The sequence below is a fragment of the Bombyx mandarina genome, chromosome 11 (assembly GCF_030267445.1).
Source record: "Bombyx mandarina strain Sakado chromosome 11, ASM3026744v2".
NCBI classification, from domain to species: domain Eukaryota; kingdom Metazoa; phylum Arthropoda; class Insecta; order Lepidoptera; family Bombycidae; genus Bombyx; species Bombyx mandarina.
In genome coordinates, this window is record NC_143218.1 from 18,589,354 (window position 1) to 18,609,031 (window position 19,678).

The window sequence follows — 19,678 nt, forward strand, 5'->3', positions numbered from 1 at the left end:
ATAAGATACGGCACTGTGTCGTTTTTTAAGAGATTTTATGACCTGGTAACTAAAATCTTTAAGTCATGTCTTATTTCAAATTACATTTTATGAAAAATGATAATATGGAGTGAAATGAAATGAAATGAAAATGATTAATTTGAGACATTAATCAACTGGGATGACATTAAATGTAATGAGATGATATGGGATGAAATATAACCTCAATAAAATGGTGGTCATTTACTGAGATTTTTTCAGTGGACTTTTTGGAGGATCCCGAGAAGTTACGTCCAGCGGCTTTGTTTCATTTTCCCACATTTGTGCACTTTCACATATTTATATTAAACAGTTAATACACATTTAAACCTGAAGAAACGCTAAATAGACAAAATAAAACAAATCGCACCACTTCACTCCTCGCGTTCCCGCCAAAAAGTCTGGATTCTTCGTTAAAAATAGTTGACCAGAGAAAATCGTAGTTAGAATTTCGAACGGATAACAATGTATTTAAACTCTGCACAACATTGACACAGAAACTTGCCATAAAATATGACAGAGGTGACAACGGGTTGCGCTGTAAATCAACGTGCTGACGCGGTTCACGGACTCGGACCCCAGTCGACTGTCGAAATCACTAAGTCTAAATTTACATTCGTAATGATTAAAGCTGGGTTCGCAAATTTTAAAGTAGACGCATTTGTTTTTCCTGAATAGTCCAGCGTACGTGAGCCTATTAGTGGCAACTCTCAATATGGACTCCCGTTGCTTGCGAAGAAGGGTTCGGCGAGTAAATTAACCCACAGACACAGCCTACAGAGTTTCTCGCCCGATCCTCTCAGTGTGTTGCCTTTCCGATCCGGTGGTAGATTCTGCGAAGCACTGCTCTTGCTAGGGCCAGTGTTAGCAACACTCCCGGTTTGAGCCCCGAGAACTCACCGCTAGGGTAACGCTGATATAGCCTCTCAAGGCTATCAGCATGAGTAGGAATAAAATAAAAAATATATATCGACTATATAATACCTCTTCACTAACAAAGGCAACACCTTAAACACAAATGGAATGTTCAAAGTTTCCAGATAAATGAATCTGTTTATCCCACTCGTTAATTTGCAAAATCGATATCAGTATATAGTTGGTAATAATATATTATATATTATTTTCCTACCTTATTCTTCCTATCAGATTTTATATTTTAAAATTATTGGTAAGGTATAAAGTAAAGCCAATAATGGCGGCTGTTAGGTTTTGAACTTAGCTATCGTGGTCCGTTCGAAACTAAATTAGGAGACTATTTGAGTTTTAATCGTTAGGTGTCAATTCTAGTTTAGAAGTTCCGTCGCATTCCGACATTTACCCTCCCCTTTCACCCGGTATTACCAGGATACGCCTTTACGAATTAACCCTCGTTAAAAACCGCAGACTAATCGCTCGATAATGTTGATATCGATATTATACCTGTTACTCAATGAATATAACGTTAGTAAGGGACTAGGTGGTTCAGTTTTGCCACCACAACAGAATGTTATTCTATACGTAGTACGTATGGGATTGTCGATTGCCGACGCTTTATAATGTTAATAATGTTAATGAGCGGCCGCTTTGAAGATTCCTTGTTTATTATCTAAGCCCGAAATTTAGGAAGCATTTACCGCTTACTACGCGTACTTACTGTGTCGTGCCTCACAAAAATAATATCATAATCTAAATTGTTTCTCGAAAGAAAAAAAAAACATGCGCACGTAAAAGTGCCCTCGACCGCGGCCATTCAACATAAAACTCTACCCATAAAGAGCTAAGTAATTTTAATTGTAAACCAACTTCTTGCCACTCAATGAACGAGCCAAAAAACTAATGAAATCCACAGACCGAGACTCACTAAACTTGAACGTAATATTTTTGCCGCCATTTTTTCCGACATGATGTAAGCGGGGTTGACGACCTTACACCTGTTGCTTATGTTTTTTTTTTCTCGGATCGTGTTTGGCTTTAGATATTATGAATATAAAGCCTTTTAACAAGTTGCCGTGGCTAACCTAAATGTTTTGATTCATAGTGGCTTTGTTATTTTTAAAAACATTAGTAATTTTCGCTGATGCATGTGCTTCAAAGCTCTAGAGATTTCAAATCGTCGTCTGTTCTTTAAAGAGTTTATTCTTGATGCAATTAAGGAGCTTTTTTTTGTCAATTCAGTTCAAAATGGATGAAGCGGAGTGCTATAATTTTTCTTACACGACGTCATTCGATAATAAGTCGTTCGTGAATGCTTCTTAAAATAAGTATTTAGAAAAGCGTATCTGCTTTCGGCAGCGAAATAATCGCAATCGGGCGCCGTACACATTAAGCCGTTCTATTAAACTCTGTAACCGACCGAAAATATAAAGTTATTGTTTTGTCATCGGTCCTTGACGCGTGCGTAAAATTTCAAGATAACCGAATGTCTAAGTGTCAATGAAAATTACGTTTAGAATTTAGTGACAGAAAAACACACATACCTAACAAAAAAACATGTCAAAAAAACCCTGAGTTATATTTATTTAGATTACGTTCAAAGGGAAACATATTATGGATTAACGGTTTTATCAAATTAACGAATAACTAAAAGCCCAAAACATCGGAAATTAACCGCAAATCAACATGTTTCAAGTAAACATCTATCAATTAAAATTTGCGAAGGTTAGATAAGGAACACATCGTTATATAGGTTTTGTTTTAAAAAAAAAATGCAACAAAATAATTGAACGCATTATTAATTTGATAAAGTTATACTGTTTATATAACTAGCCAATTTAGCGGGTCACCCGTAAACAAACTTGCCTAATTCTGCCGCGAAGTAATTTTGCGATTGGAGTCGTTTTGTGTTATAGTCGATTGCATTTGGCATTTATGAGTTTGGTATAAATCGGTGATCTGTCAATGCTGTAAGCTCGAAGGCACTGATTACGTGGTAAAAAAACTTAAAACATTTCTGATGTGATGAAGCGATTGCTTCCCGTAAAACATGGGAGAATCTAAATGGTATTTTAATGTAGATACGATTTCGATAGTACGAGGATGGGAACAATTTGGGAAGACTCAGGTAATCTTTTTTTCCCCACCTATGCTGATAGCCTTGACAGGCTATTTCAGCTTCTTCTAGACGTGTAGGTGAGCTCACGGGGCTCAAACCTGGTGTGTTGGTAACACTGGCCCTAGCAAGAGCAGTGCTTCGCAGAATCTACCACCGGATCGGAAACGCGACCCACTGAGAAGATCCGGCGAGAAACTCAGTGGGCTGTGTCTATGGGTTAATTCACTCGTCGAGCGGCGACGGGTTCGACGAGGACGGTGACCGGTGCTTGCGGTACCTAAAAGCACCGTTAATGGATCGGGAGGATCCGTAATGACGTGTTTAGGGCTTTAGGTAATCGAGGAGATGGTATCGCTTCTAGAGCTGAATTAAGGGATAATCACCTTTAATTACAGTTAACACAGTGTTCAAATATCAACAAAAAAGACCTTAGTCGTAGGCGACTACAAAAACTGTATTCGAAACATCGGAAGTAACATACCTAATAAAGGCGAGGTTAAACCGTAAAAGTAGCTTTAAATTTGTCTCTAATATAACTAAAAATACCCAGTACATTCCGAGATAGTCGGGCCCTATTAATAGCCTGTCTCTAGTATTGAGCAGGTTTCCTTACAACCTAGCATTGCATTAAGGTTAAGACACGAAGCTCACGGTTCAACTTTGATTGGTTAGCCACTGGAGTTCCACGACACAATCTAAATTCGGTTAGCCACTGGAGTTCCACGACACAACCTAAATTCTGTTTTTCGGTATTGCCCCTCCATAGATTTGGGGTCTGAATAAAATTGTCGAAAGTATCTAATATAAAAAACCGGGTTACATATAATATGTACCTAAATTATAGAGATTCAAAACTGCGCCTATAATAAACCCATTTACAAGCCACGAAGAGGCCTTTAATTATCCATGATTAAAATTGCTAATTTTACGATATATGTACATATGTATGTAGGTATATATATTTTAAATTTCATAATTTGGCTTGATTCTTTTTTATCTTAAACAGATAATCTAGCGTATTCAAAATTATCTAAGAATCATTTATTTTTAGAATATTTTATTCTTACATTTCATTCGTAATAAGAAAAAATGGATGGATTGCGTGAAAGACGATATGTGTCAGAGGAGAGTGAGCGAAGAAATGCTATATGATAGAGGAGTATGGAAGGAGAAAACATGTTGCGCCGACCCCAGGTGACTGGTAGAAGGGCAGGAGAATGATGATGATGATTTCATTCGCAGGCCTCCGTCATCAATCGTGCCTCTCAATCAATAGGTGGCGGGTTCGATACTGGTCACATACCACAGTTTTTAGCTTGCCTTTGGTATGTACCACTATTTTGTCTATTTCTCCCATGAAGACTTTGACTCAAAGACTTGACCTCATATCTAAAAGTGGATAACGGTCACTTTAATGTCTGTAGACACAGACAGCCACTTAACACCAGATTATCTGTGAGCTTGTCTGCTCAACTGAAGCAAAATTGCAGAATTCTTGATAGAATTTGTACCTATAGGTAAGTAAAGTATGCTATAGGTGCTCACGTAAATTCCTTGGTAGTATCACACAGCATACAATGGCAAATACATGAACAAAAAACACAAATTATATCAATAGATCGTGAATATCACAAAGGATTGATTATTTTGAACGCAAAACCACACTCAAGAATCTGCTTCACAGCTAAACTGAGGACGACGGAGCCACAGGGCTCTTTCGTGAAAAGGAAAAAAAAACTCGAAAGCGCCTAAACCGCGAGGATTTAAGTTTTCGAACTCAACGCCAGAGATAAAAGCGGGGATTGTCTATGGATATCCGCCAGAAAAGACATATGGACGTATTTTTTTTTTATTCGGGCGACTTTCAATACATTATAAAATAAAGTGAGAATTCTGTGTCAAAATAAAATGCAACATTCGGTAGTTAAATGATTTAAGAATTTGTATAGTGTGTGGTTTGAATTGGTAATTTAAAATCATCGATCAATGTTTAAAATACCCTAGTCTTAAGTAATATATTTTGCTAGTATATATGAGGCGTTGAGGTTGAGGCGATCGTTGTACTTACCTCGCTCTGTGGTAATCTACCCTGTTTATACATTTTAAGAAAATAATCTTTATAGTTTTTGTTAAATAATTGTCATAGCACCGCATGTTGTTACTATAAATTATTTTCATGTACTGCACGATCTAAATTAATTATAACTATTTTAATGTTCTCATTTAAGTGAATTTATGTAATTCTTTTGAGAATAAAGAATATCTTTAACCCGATATATAATAAAAGCTAATATATTTTGTCGATAGAAAAAAACACGGAACTAATTGCTAGGTTCATGGTATCGGGAACTAATTATTAGAATTATCTGACGATTTCTCTAAAATTATCTTTAATTATTTGTGTTCCCATTTGTTGTTATTTATCGAATATCTCATATCATAGTTATCGTTATATTTAGTGATAAATACTATTTTGATAATAGATAATTATAGTTCAAATATATATCACACTAGACTTTGTAGTGCCACTATCGATAAATAAAAGACCTAAAATTTTGTATAAAATAAACTTAAAACAAACAAAAGGAATCGGTCCGACGGGGGACACATCAAAGGTAAAATAAAATTGTTATTTCCATTTAATTCCGAGCATTTTCATATTTATTTACCTTTTAAGCCTTCTCTGGATTTCCACAAATAATTCAAGACCAAAATTAGCCAAATCGGTCCAGCCGTTCTCGAGTTTTAGCGAGACTAACGAACAGCAATTCATTTTTATATATCTAGATTATGTAATAGCTCCTTCAAGCTTATTCTTAACAAACGGCTTAAAACGGAATTTTAAAAAAAGACAAGAAATATATGTACCTAATTCTAAATTCAAATTGTTCGTATTCCGCGCGTTATCCCAGCGGGGGCCCGCAAGATTCCTTATCGATAGAGATTTAACTTTTTAAACAAGGAACATTTATGGCACAAGTTTTGTAGGCAACTTAGTTTGACAACTGTTGCATATGTATGTAGTTAATTTGTTTTCCTTCTTGAACGATTTCTTCTGAACGCCAATCGAGTTTATTTAAAAGTCATGCGAATACCAACCTTACTATAAATAGTTTACGTGCTTTTGAAAACAATTTAAACTAAGTAGGTACCTAATATCACTAATATTAATTATTGGAAGAAAACAATCCTTGACGTTTCAGAGCATTGTTACTCTCAAAACTGGTAACACCAACAGAAACGTCAAATTCGAGTGATATACCTACTATGTAATTGAAAGAAATAAAAGTTTTTTTTGTACAACCTACTTCACTCGATCTCAATCATTTCTTATTAAAAACGTCTGGATCGGTTAATAATTTGACCTAATTTGAACAGTCTACTAGGCTCGAGTAGGGACAAGTTCCTAATAGCGAGTAAACTCCAGAGCGCATCCGTAACCCTTGGACAGTAGTTCTGAAAAGGGCGCATAGACATCAAGCCAGCGAAAAGCACCGCGGTGCTATTTCAAAAGGGAAACTCTACACGGATTTCCTCCCGCATTAGAAGGATAAATCTCACACCCCCGATCACCTCTTCGGCCAACCTATTCCCTGGGTCAGGAAGTTCAAGTACCTGGGAGTCACCCTGTATGCATACATCACATTCTACTCTCATATAAAATTAAGTAGGTACCATTTAGCCCACTGAGTTTCTCGCCGGATCTTCTCAGTGGGTCACGTTTCCGATCCGGTGGTAGATTGTGCGAAGCATTGCTCTTGCTAGGGCCAGTGTTAGCAATACTCCCGGTTAGAGCCACGTGAGCTCATTTAGATGTTAACATGTTAGGGTGAAGCTGAAATAGCCTCTCAAGGCTATCAAGGAAGGAATAAAAGCGCGTACAGCTTCGCATGTGTCTCCGCTCACAAAACAGTCAACAACTATTTATACATAATTTAATTAACGAATATTCTGTTTTTTTTTTGCTAAGATTGGTCGACGAACTCACAGCGTATCTAGTGTAAAGTGGTTACTGGAGCCCATAGACATCTACAACATAAATGCGCCATCCACCTTGGGATATGAGTTCTAAGGTCTCAGTATAGTTACAACGGCTGCCCCACCCTTCAAACCGAAACGCATTACTGCTTCACGGCAGAAATAGGCACGGCAGGTGGTACCTACCCGTGCGGAGTCACAAGAGGCCCTACCACCAGTAATTATGCAAATTACAATTTTGCGGGTTTGATTTTTGTTACACGATGTTATTCCTTCACCGTGGAAGTAAATCGTGAACATTTGTTAAGTACGTTTCATTTCATTAGAAAAACTGGTAGCCGCCTGCGGGATTCGAACACCCGTGCATCGCTAGATACGAATGCACCGGACGTCTTATCCTTTAGGCCACGACGACTTCGAAATAATTTTTCGTTTATAATTGGTATTGGATTCTGTTGACTTTCATCCAATCCCCTCACGCTCTGTATAAGGACTAATAAAAAACTTTACAATTTAAATTTCGAAACGCGAAAGCGCATCGTCTCTGAAACACGTACGATAAGCCTCGTGGGCCATAAAACACGCGGCGCTTTTACTCTCCAACGCCAATCTAAGGAGTTGATCTCGGACGCTTGCGATGCACTAGAGTGGCTTAGAGTTCACTTTTATGAGTTTTTAAGTGGCCATTATGTACGGCGGAAGGCCGTAGTTAATGTCTTCATGAGGCTGCAGGTCCGCCGCCGGCTTCGTGGACGTACATCGTGCTGCGTTTGAATATACAATTTTACAAGACGACTTGAAACTTTGAATATAACTGTATTAGGGTTTGCTTAAGAGCGGTTAGTTAATCTATATATTATTATATAAAAATGAATTGCTGTTCGTTAGTCTCGCTAAAACTCGAGAACGGCTGGACTGATTTGGCTGATTTTGGTCTTGAATTACTTGTGGGGCTTAAAAGGTTAGATAAATATGAAAATGTTCGGATTTAAATAAAAAAAACAATTTTGTTTTTCCTTAAGTTTGATGTGTCCCCCGTGGAACGGATTCCTTTTGTTTGTTTTAAGTTTATTTTATACTTTATCGATTGAGGCACTACGAAGTCTGCCGGGTCAGCTAGTCTATCATATATATCGAGGGATGAAAGGCTTAAACGATATCTTTTCAACTTTACAGGAGAGCCATTCAAAGTTTAAAATTTGGAAAAAATATAATTACAAAAAAACCTTCTTCAGCTATTTGAGTCAAGTTAATAGAAGTTCAATTAAAAATATCGAATTGTTAGATGGCAATACCAAATAAAACGCACCTTTAACAAAGATAAATGTCGCGTATTAAGCGAAATGTCGCTTTAACCAAATAGTCTTTTACCCTCGTTATATTCATATTTATGTAAGTTCATAAATAGGCTGCTTACACTTACATTGTACTTACATTGTCAAATTCACTTTTTAAATGTAACTTGAGAAAGACATTTGGTACTGATTGCATATTAATAATGTAAATTGTGGCTATAAATTTCTATCATTTAACTTTTCAGTTTAATATTTAACTTTGTATTCAGTACTTGTATTTGTACTTATAAACACTTTACTGTAGATTTAACAGTACTTTCGTCTAATTCGTTCCTCTTTTTGGATTACTGGCAACCGCTCAAGCTCGTCCTCTAATCTAAGTAATAAAAAAACCAAGCAAGCCCACAATAAATTTATAAATCCAAGCAAGTAACTGTTTCGCCTCAAACGAACCACGAACAGAGAGCTAAACTTAACGAATCGACCGCCGAGGACGTCTCCGTTTTTGTCTATGAGTTAAGTAACCATAGAATTACCGCCATAACAACATACAATAACTATTTATATCGCGCTCAACGCAGACGCCGTGAGAATATTTCGACAGTTTCATTTTTTTATTTTATTTTTTTCACTTAAATCTGATGTGACAGTCTGTCATTACGCGCAACTCAAAGAGATATAAATAATTTTAGTGTCGTCAAATGTTGCACAATAAAAATTGTGCATTATAATAGTTGTATTAGGCGAAAATTATGTTCTCCCTTTTCGTGGCCGAACATGAGTAGTAAGAATATCGTTATCAATTTCAAACCATAAATAATACAGCTTAATTCAATAGGGACGAATAATGACATCCACACCTTATGTTAGATGAAGGCCCATAGACATCATAACGTGAATGCTACAACCGACCTAGAGACGGACCACTTCATCTTTCCCCTGCCTCGCTTGAGTTCTGTCTCTTCGAGGACTCAGACGCCAGCTATTAATCAGCAACAGCTTCTATTTCAACTCTGATGTGCCCCGTCTACGGCTGCCAACGCATAGGCGAAATTTCAACGATTCATAAATACATCAGGCCGTGACTAAAACAATAAAAGTTCTTCCTTCCACCTTATCCCAGTTGGTGGGGTCGGTACAGCGAATTTTTCTATTCCATTCTCTTCTATCAGCCGTCATCTCAACACTCACTCCTCTCTCTCTCTCATATCGTCATTCACACATTCCATCCATCTCTTCTTCGGTCGACCTCTTTCTTCCCCCTCTATCTTGGACTACCATTTCCATATATCTCCTAATCTCATGCATTTCCTTTCTACGCATCACATGTCCATACTACGCTAACCGTCCGCGCTTTAACTTTTCGATCACCGGGGCTACTTTCACACTTCCTCTGATATACTCATTCCTTATCTTGTCCACTCTTGTCACTCCACCCATCCATCTCAACGTTTGCATCTTTGCCGTGTGCACTCTTTTTTCATGCTTTCATCGCCCAACATTCAGATCGACATACAGCACGACAGGTCTAATGATCGTTTTGTAAATTTTCTCCTTGAGCTTAAGGGGCATTCTACGATCGCATGCTATTGCAGAGACCTGTCGAAATTTACATACCAACATACTGTCCCAAACATACTAAAAAAATATGCTTTTAAAAAAAACATTATAAACTTTGCGTGACTCAAGACAAGTTAAAGCTTGTAGGTCCCAAAGTGTAAGTGTCGTTATAGACTCGAATGGACCCAGCGACATGCGATCGGACTTCGACTCCTATCATCTTTGCATTAAGAGTAATTTTAAACTTAACTTTATCTCAAAACCCGGCCCTAGAACGCTACGGGCGTTGAATATGAAACATAAATGGCATTTTAGAGTTTTTAAATTAAAAATTCAGTCACCGCTTGTAAATAAACATCTGGGATTTTAAGCTTTCCATTTTTCATCGAACCAAACATGCGGCTGATGGTGAAAGATAACCTTCGCTCGTGGACACCATAAGCACAGTAGCTAAGCCAAACCGCTGCCCATCAAAAACAAATTTGAAGAAGGACATGTCATAGCATAGGAATCATCATAGATGGGAGTTTCCTGAGCCAGATGGCGCGGGGAAAATATAATCATGTCAATGTACCATGCCCCTGTCTTGATACAGGACAAAGAACTCTCAATGATATCATCACAACCAACAAACCGTCTGGTACAGGCTGTGGTCTACATTTACGAACTCTATACCCGATTCCGCCAAACAGAGAGACTATGGAAAATGTTAATGGAATGTATTTTATTTATCCAGGTCGATAGAAGTCTGGTTGAAGACAGGACGTCGTCACAGCGAGATCCTGGACGAACAGAAGGTGTGCGAAGGGCAGCTTCGGAAACCAGACTCCACTATAATATTATGGCTTAAATGTGAACAGGTACGTAAAGTTTATACAATATATATTTCAATATTGCAATAATTGTTACGTTATAATACTCATTGTAAAAATGAATATAAAAAAAATAATCTAATATTTAAAAAAAAGACTTGCCCGCTGAGTTTCTTGCCAGTTCTTCTCAGGACGGAGGCTAGTTCTTGTGAATTGGCGGTAGTTCTTTTTGACGTTCAACAAGTATGTACTTTCATTTTTTCATTTTTTTGACGGCCGTCTGGTGTGGTGGTAAGTGACATGGTCACTACACAAGGGGGTCGCGGGTTCGAATCCCGCCAAGGGAAAATATTTGTATGAGAAATATAAATGTCTTTTCCAGGGTTATGGATGTATATTTAATATTTAATATAATATGTATGTGTATAATAAAAATCTTACATTTATTTCCGTGATCTGGTACCTGTAACACAAGTTCTTTACGAACTTATCACGGGACCAGTTAACGTGGCGTGATTGTTAGTAAAAAAATAAATAAAAAAATAATCATTTATGTTGAATAAATTTTGTTTGATTTGATTTGATTTGATTAATGTTTTGAACTGTGAAGAGTTTTCGTCTACATACTTACTCGAACACTACACATTTCTTATTGCTGAATTTTTTTGATGAATTTCCATTTTGATTACTAAGCACGATTTTCTGTACTAGAGAATAAAAGCACAAAGAAAAAAAGAAACAAGTTTACACACAGTAGAAGTGAAATCTTCATTTACCCGCAGACTAGATCATATATATGCTGTCTCTTTTTAGTGTCGATTTTTCGTTTCATCGAGTTTCAAATCACAACATTCCTAAAGTAGTTTTTACTTCAAACGTTTCACATTGGACGATTCCAATATCCTAAATCGAATACTATCGTACAGTAATCAGGCGCTGTATCGTACACTAGATGAATTAAAAACACGATTATGCAGTACTCAAATTCAATTCAAATTCAAATTCAAAATCATTTATTTCAACTTAGATGTCAGTATGACACACTTGTTGAATGTCAAAATACAAATAACAATGTTAACTCTACCACCGGTTCCAAAAAAAGCCACAGTCCTGAGAACAACCGGCGAAACAAACTCAGCGGGCTTTTTTTTCTTTTTGTTTTTTCTCAAATATTTTCTTTTTTTTAAATAAATAGAAATATTCACAATAAAACAAAAAACAAGTCTAAAAAAATAATAATAATAATAAAAAATGAAAAGGCCAGGAGCGAGCGCCTCATTCCCACGTAGTGCTTTTCACTGATTTTCTTAATTAATAATTTTCTAATTATCACAGAAGAATTGTTTGAGATGATCCCATCATCTCGTTTTTACCATCGCACCGCCCGCCACCGGAGTAGAGTTTCCATACCATAACATCCCTACAATCTGGAGCCACTACGTTCATCCACAGTGCGTTTCCAGAGATCTTTTTTGCCACGTACCATCCGGCTTTGGAATGAGGACTTGTCCTTTATCAAACGAGGCTTGTGGAAAGTACTTAATGGTAGGCAGCGGCTTGGCTCTACCCCTGGCATTGCCGAAGTCCTTCGGCGACGGTAACCACACACCATCAGGTGGGCCTTATGCTCTTCTGCCTACAAGGGCATAAAACAAACGGAACTGTTCGCTCTAGTAATAGTTTAGAAAAACTAAAAAATACCCTTTTATAAAAAATTCAACTAAAAATAGAAAATAAATTATATTATAATAAATTTGAATTAAAAATAGTGTAAGAAAAAATGCTTTTCAGGATATTATCAAAATAACCCTTCTACTCATATCTGTTCATAAAATATTTATAACTACTGATACCATGCACCCCACGCTTTTTTACAATATTATTACTTTTCTTATTTATTATAAACTATTATTTATATATATATATATATATATAAACTATTATTTATTTTACATTTTTTAGTTGAATTTCTATTTTTTCATTTGTTTTTTTTTTCAATAATATATACTATTTTAATTTTGAATTGTCATCGGTCGTTAATAAGTACACCAAATTTTGAGTTAATCCGAGGTTTTGAAGGGGGTCAAAATCATGTTCAAAGATTCCGTTACATACTAACATACATACGTCTGAAGCTAATAAAAGCGTAATATTAAAAACGTTGTCATGTCAAAGTTTATTGTACTTAGCCATCGGTCGTTCACATTTCGATACATTGTTACGGGCACCGGACATGTGGTGGTCGCTCGTAAGAACACACGTAAAGGGCAGATGCGCGGCGCAGCACCTGCCAATCTCGGCTCCAGCACAGGTGAAACATTTGTTTATGTTTTTTGTGCACGAAACGTAGTAGTCTAAGACATCGGCAGCAGTACAACTGTGATCGGTTCTAACTATTTTTTTGATCTAGATGAACATCGTCAAACGTGCAAAGCGGTCCTAGTTTTGTCGTGTTATAAGAGGAAAAAAATGTACATTGTTAAGGATCTCTAAATCCCCCTCCAAACAAGCTTTTATTCTCGCCCACCACCGAGCTTCACTTCATCGAGCGATCGCGAACGCATTTACATCTTTAACGATTACATTATCTACTACACTCATATTGCACTTCATTATTATTTGTTCTTCAGTTTTTATCTATACTACTATTATAAAGAGGAAAGATTTGTTTGTTTGTTTGTTTAGAATAGGCTCCGAAACTACTGGACCGATTTGAAAAATTATTTTTCCATTAGAAGCCGACATTGTCCCTGATGAACATAGGCTACTTTTTTTTAATTTTTTTTAATTTTATTTTTTTGATTTCATATGTGTTTTAATGTTTCCGAAGCGAAGCGAGGGCGGGTCGCTAGTCTTTTAATAAACCTGTAAATACGAGCCAAAGCGTTTCATTGAAGAGAACAACAAGACATCCAGCAAGGAACATACATAATATAATCATATAAATCGGCGGAAAGTAAAGTATCCTACAAAAAATGTGATTAAAAATACTAAAGGAATTGTTTGGTTGCTGCACACCCTCGCTCTTTAGTGTGCTTAAAGCGAGTTTTTTAACGTTCTCGATAGCGTAAAAGTTAACTCAAGTTTGTATGCAGTTGGAACAGCGCCCCTAGCGGCAAACGTAGGCAAACGATCCAACTACAAACAAATTTGAGTTAACTTTTTCGCTATCGAGAACGTTAAAAAATTCGCACTAAGCACGCAGAACTCTAGTGTCGAAGTTAAAATAGCCATACTGTTGTCCTACCTCTGATAGAGCCATTAAGCACAATTATAGAGCCTTAGCTATTAGAAAAAGATTGATACTCTCGTTATCCGACCCTGGGACGTAAGATCGAAGTCGATCGCATTTTTTTTTATTGCTTTGATGGGTGGACGAGCTCACAGCCCACCTGATGTTAAGTGGTTACTGGCGCCCATAGACATCTACAACGTAAATGCGCCACCCACCTTGAGATATAAGTTCTAAGATCTCAGTATAGTTACAACGGCTGCCCCACCCTTCAAACCGAAACGCATTACTGCTTCACGGCAGAAATAGGCAGGGCGGTGGTACCTACCCGCGCGGACTCAGAAGAGGTCCTACCACCAGTAAAAAAGTATTTTACGGTTCAAACTGAAACGCACGATAACTTCGCAGTATAGATAAACGCGACGGTGGTAACTCGTGCGTGGTAGCTAAAGGCGTACATTAGACATAATTAGCCATAAAAATATATTTATAGGTTGTCCTTGCGATAACGCATTTGTACTGTGTCCCTGGAATGGTATAACCAAGGAATAAAAAATTCTGGAAACGAAAATAATTCAAAACGTAACGTCTTTAACGTTCATATTTCTTTGACTACCAAAACCAAATGAACGCCTATTGTATTCTAATAGCGTTCGAAACCAGATAATTAAATGTGAACGTTTTTGTTATAATTCCATTTAGGATATTATTGATTTAATTCAATGTATAGAGAATATGTAATTGAGGTTTTTTTTTTTTTGTAACAACGTAGGCCACGGCTTTTGTTCTTTTTTTTGAAATATTTTAATTTTCAATTACACGCCTAATACGATTAATTCGTTAGGAATTATTTTTAGACAATTCCCAAAGTGCGAAAATTCAGATAACGTTTTATTTTGTTTGTCTACGCCATTAATTTAGTGGTCGTAAAAGTTCTAGTCCCCGGCACAATTAAAAAACAATTTCATGGTACGTACTTCTTTCGTTTCCGAATTGTCAGGGAAATCACAATTAAATTTTATTTTCAGTGTTCCGTGAACACGAAATCTGTGAAGTATTAGAAAGGAGATTAAGAAATGAATAGAATAGTTCGCGTAAATATTTTATTTATTTATTGACTTAACGACTTTGCCGCTGTCGTGACGTAAAGGATAAGACGCCTGATGCGTTTTTTTTATGAAGTAACTTGACTAATGTTCACGAATGACTTCCACGATGAAGGGATAACATCGTATTATGTTACGTAATGATTGGGGGAGAGCGTCTTGTAAGCTCCCACGGGTAGGTACTAGCATCCCGCCTATACCTGCCACCAAGCAGCAATGCGTCCCGATTTGAAAATTAGGGCAGCAATAGTACACAACTAAAATAAAGTAAGACTTAGAACTCATGTCAGAAGGTGGATCTCTTTTACCTTGTTGATGTCTATGCACTCCCGCAAAACCCGGTGGGCGGAAAGGTCGTTGACCCGTCTAAAAAAAAAAATGAAAATAGAAAAGCGCCAGCATCGCTTTCCGATTTGAGGGGTCGAATAATACAATTGTAATTTCGACCTTGTGAATAAAGGCTGACGGTAGCATTCGCGTTGTGATATTTACGGACTTCGCGAACCATTTTCAGTTCTGCTAATCGGTTGTCAATTCGCACGGGTCTTATCTGTTTGTTTTGTCAAAATCAATTCCCCAATATTTGGATCGTGTTACGTCGACCATGGTTTAAAATTTTGCAACGTCGTACACCACTTTGCGGTAGGCAGCGGCTTGGCTCTGCCCCTGGCATTGCTGAAGTCCATGGGCGACGGTAACCACTCACCGTCAGGTGGGCCATATGCTCGTCTGCCTACAAGAGCAATAAAAAAAAAAAAAACACGTAGGAAACTTAGAGAAAGAGGAGTCGTCGTGGCCTAAAGGATAACACGTCCGGTGCATTCGTATATAGCGATGCAACGGTGTTCGAATCTCGCAGGCGGCTACCAATTTTTCTAATGAAATACGTACTTAACAATTGTTCACGATTGACTTCCACGGTGAAGGAATAACATCGTGTAATAAAAATCAAACCCGCAAAATTATAATTTGTGTAATTACTGGTGGTAGGACTTCTTGTGAGTCCGCACGGGTAGGTACCGCCCTGCCTATTTCTGCCGTGAAGCAGTAATGTGTTTCGGTTCGAAGGGTGGGGCAGCCGTTGTAACCATACTGAGACCTTAGAACTTATATCTCAAGGCGGGTAGCGCATTTAAGTTCTAGATGTCTATGGGCTTCGGTAACCACTTAACCAGGTGGGCTGTGAGTTCGTCCACATATCTAGGCAATAAAAAATAAATAAATAAAAACTGTAAGAATAAAAACTAAATCCTTTAATTAAAAACGAGATATCAGCGCACACATTACACTAAACGATATATCACACACATTTTACTGGTGGTAGGACCTCTTGTGACTCCGCACGGGTAGGTACCACCACCCTGCCTATTTCTGCCGTGAAGCAGTAATACCTTTCGGTTTGAAGGCTTGGGCAGCCGTTGTAACTATACTGAGACCTTAGAACTTATATCTCAAGGTGGGTGGCGCATTTACGGTGTAGATGTCTATGGGTTCCGGTAACCATGTAACACCAGGCGGGCTGTTAGATCGTCCACCCATCTAAGAAAAAAAAAATCATAGTATGTTTTACACCGCATGATAAATTGTATACAAATATTACTTCGGCTTCGGAGCGAGTTCCCCTTTTTTTTAATTTTGTTACTGTCAAGTTGCTGTTTAGGTAATTCAGTTAATGAAACGTCTCGATTGAGTTGCGAGAACAAATAATCTTACGTGATATAAATATATAGTGATTAATATCGAGAGGTTAATAATACGCCAGATTAGTCTTTGTAATTAAAGGTCCTTTTTATTTGGTATTAGCATCAACAGTTCGATGTTTCTAATTGAACTTCAATTAAGTTTTCCCCGTTCAAATAGTTAAAGAAGTTTTTTTGTTATGATATTTTTTTCTGTAAAATTGAAAAAATGTCGCTTATACCAAATAGCATTTCACCCCTCGATGCCCCAATGAGTTTCTCGCCGGATCTTCTCAGTGGTTTGCGTTTCCGATCCGGTGGTAGATTCTGCGAACCACTGCCCTTGCTAGGGACAGTGTTAGCAACGTCGTCAAGTTTGAGCCCCATAAGTTCACTTACTAGTTAAGGTTACGCTGAAATAGCCTCTCAAGGCTATCAGCTTAGCTAGGGCAAAAAAAACCCTCGATATGATAATATTATCAAAATTAACATCAATATTGAAAATATACAAGCATACAAAAATATAACAAGTACATAATAATTTAACTACACATGCATTATAACCATATGTAATTCTCGTAGTCAGTTTAAATATAAAATGCGAAATAATTTCAAACATACAACAATGTCCGAAGCGAAATTGCATGTTCTATTTTTAATATGGCATAATTGTGAGCGTGTAGGATAATTATAGAAATGTCAGGGAAGTATTGAAAGCTTATTACGGCTGCAATGTAAGGTCGGTGGTAATAATGTAGCTATAAGCTATGGCTACATTGAAATTACATTCTTTTTGTTGCCAAAGAAAGCAAACCAGCCAGCCAGCAGATCTTAAGAACTTTAACATTCTTTAAATACTACTCCATCCAAAACTTTGTCTAAGGACAACTGAATTCAAAGCACAAGCGATTTTTCTTGTCGTAATATAGAGACGGCACTATGTTGTAAATGAAAGCGGTTTTTCTTGTCGTAATATAGAGACGGCACAAGCTCCAACCAGATATAGAATTGAACACAGACACACACACACTTTTTATGTTATTTCTAAGCAGATGTTTTTTTAAATTATTCACTTGCGTACAGATCATACCTGAATACAGGTGGGGAAACTCAAATAGATTATTGTTAAGGTTCTTTTTTTTATGTCACTATAAGAAGACTTTAATTGAAGTGTGTAATCTGTACACGAAATACGTTTACTAAAAAAGGTTTTTTATTAATTTGTAACGATTAATTTTATCTTTTTTTTTTTATTGCTTAGATGGGTGGACGAGCTCACAGCCCACCTGGTGTTAAGTGGTTACTGGAGCCCATAGACATCCACAACGTAAATGCGCCACCCACCTTGAGATACAAGTTCTAAGGTCTCAAGTATAGTTACAACGGCTGCCCCACCCTTCAAACCGAAACGCATTACTGCTTCACGGCAGAAATAGGCAGGGTGGTGGTACCCACCCGCGCGGACTCACAAGAGGTCCTCCTACCACCAGTAATTACGCAATTTATAATTTTGCGGGTTTGATTTTTATTACACGATGTTATTCCTTCACCGTGGAAGTCAATCGTGAACATTTGTTGAGTACGTATTTCATTAGAAAAATTGGTACCCGCCTGCGGGATTCGAACACCGGTGCATCGCTTCAACACGAATGCACCGGACGTCTTATCCGTTAGGCCACGACGACTACTATCTTTTCACTCAAGCGTTCTTCTGGATCTTCTTTCTTCTGGACCGATTTTGGCTATTGGTTTTTGTTTTTAATTTTCCTTGATTTAATGTTTGTATTGATTGGTATTTATTGTATTTTTATTCATCACAATTTATCATTACCATGTTAACATAAATTATGAAAGAAGTGAATCGATCATTCCTTTTCTAACTGGAATAAGAAAGGAACCAATGTGTGTACTTATAAAAAATGAGTGAACGAATGTAAGCAAAAGAGCCCGACCCAGTATTACATGGATTCACGATTTAGCTGTCCTTGAGCTGTTAGGTCTCTTCCAGAGGCGCTCGAGTAGCTGTTATCAAATCCCATCTCTCCTGGGCAGCCCGTGCTCTACACGTGTCCTAGTGAAACTGAAAAGGCCTCCGGGCCACCAGCAATACAAATAAAAATTATTACAAAAAAAAAAGTTTAACATAGCAAAAACTTTGTACCCCTATTTACGAAAATTGGAGGACTATACGGAGGAATATGACATTTCCCACGCTTATAGAGAATATAGAGAAGGCGTGCAGAATGTTAATTTTTATTTATTAATTATGCATAAAAATACATTAAGTCAATAAATGCATAATATTTGTTTATTGTCAAACTTTTCTTGTTGCATATAGTCTGTGGTCAAATTGAGAACAGATTAAATATTGTTTGTCTTTATTAATATCTGTCTAAAGTATGGTCTTGGCGAAATCTGTGATTATAAAATTTGACAATAGAATCATAATACTCGTAGTGTGCAAACTTATAATTTCAATTAATTATAGTCGAATTTCGACTACCGGGGCACCACTAGTTAGAATATAATTGATATCAGTGCTCCACAACCCACAGACCTAATAAAAGTCAACTCTCCCTTTACGTGTGAAGTAAGTTTTGGCGCGAACTAGTATTACATTTAAAATGTATACTAACAGTTTGTTAGCGGTCACGAGACTGATGGCGGCACGCGATCCGGAACTCGCCCACCTGTTGCTTCGATGCATCCATCTATCTACAGGGCGTTGCATCGTCGACTTAAATCATATATTGTATTAAACTGTTTCATCTACCTATTTTTTTTTCTACCTATTCTGGTAGCCTCGAGGGGTTATTCTAGATTCACTGAACTAGTAGATGAGCTTACAGGGCTCAAGCCTGACGTCCTTGCTAACACTAAACCTAGCAAGAACAGTGCTTCGCAGAATCTTCCACCAGATCGGAAACGCGACCCACTGAGAAGATCCGGCGAGAAACTCAGTAGGCT

The 19,678-nt window shown here is 37.4% G+C and overlaps 1 protein-coding gene across 1 annotated transcript in view; it reads left to right on the forward strand.

Moving 5' to 3' along the window:
• LOC114243305 (tRNA dimethylallyltransferase) overlaps positions 1–19,678 on the forward strand; it is a 281,859-nt gene that overhangs the window by 228,005 nt on the left and 34,176 nt on the right. Inside the window, exon 4 of the mRNA XM_089731142.1 lies at positions 10,619–10,742. Coding sequence (XP_089587268.1) covers positions 10,619–10,742 — 124 coding nt within the window. The remainder of the gene's footprint in view (positions 1–10,618; positions 10,743–19,678) is intronic.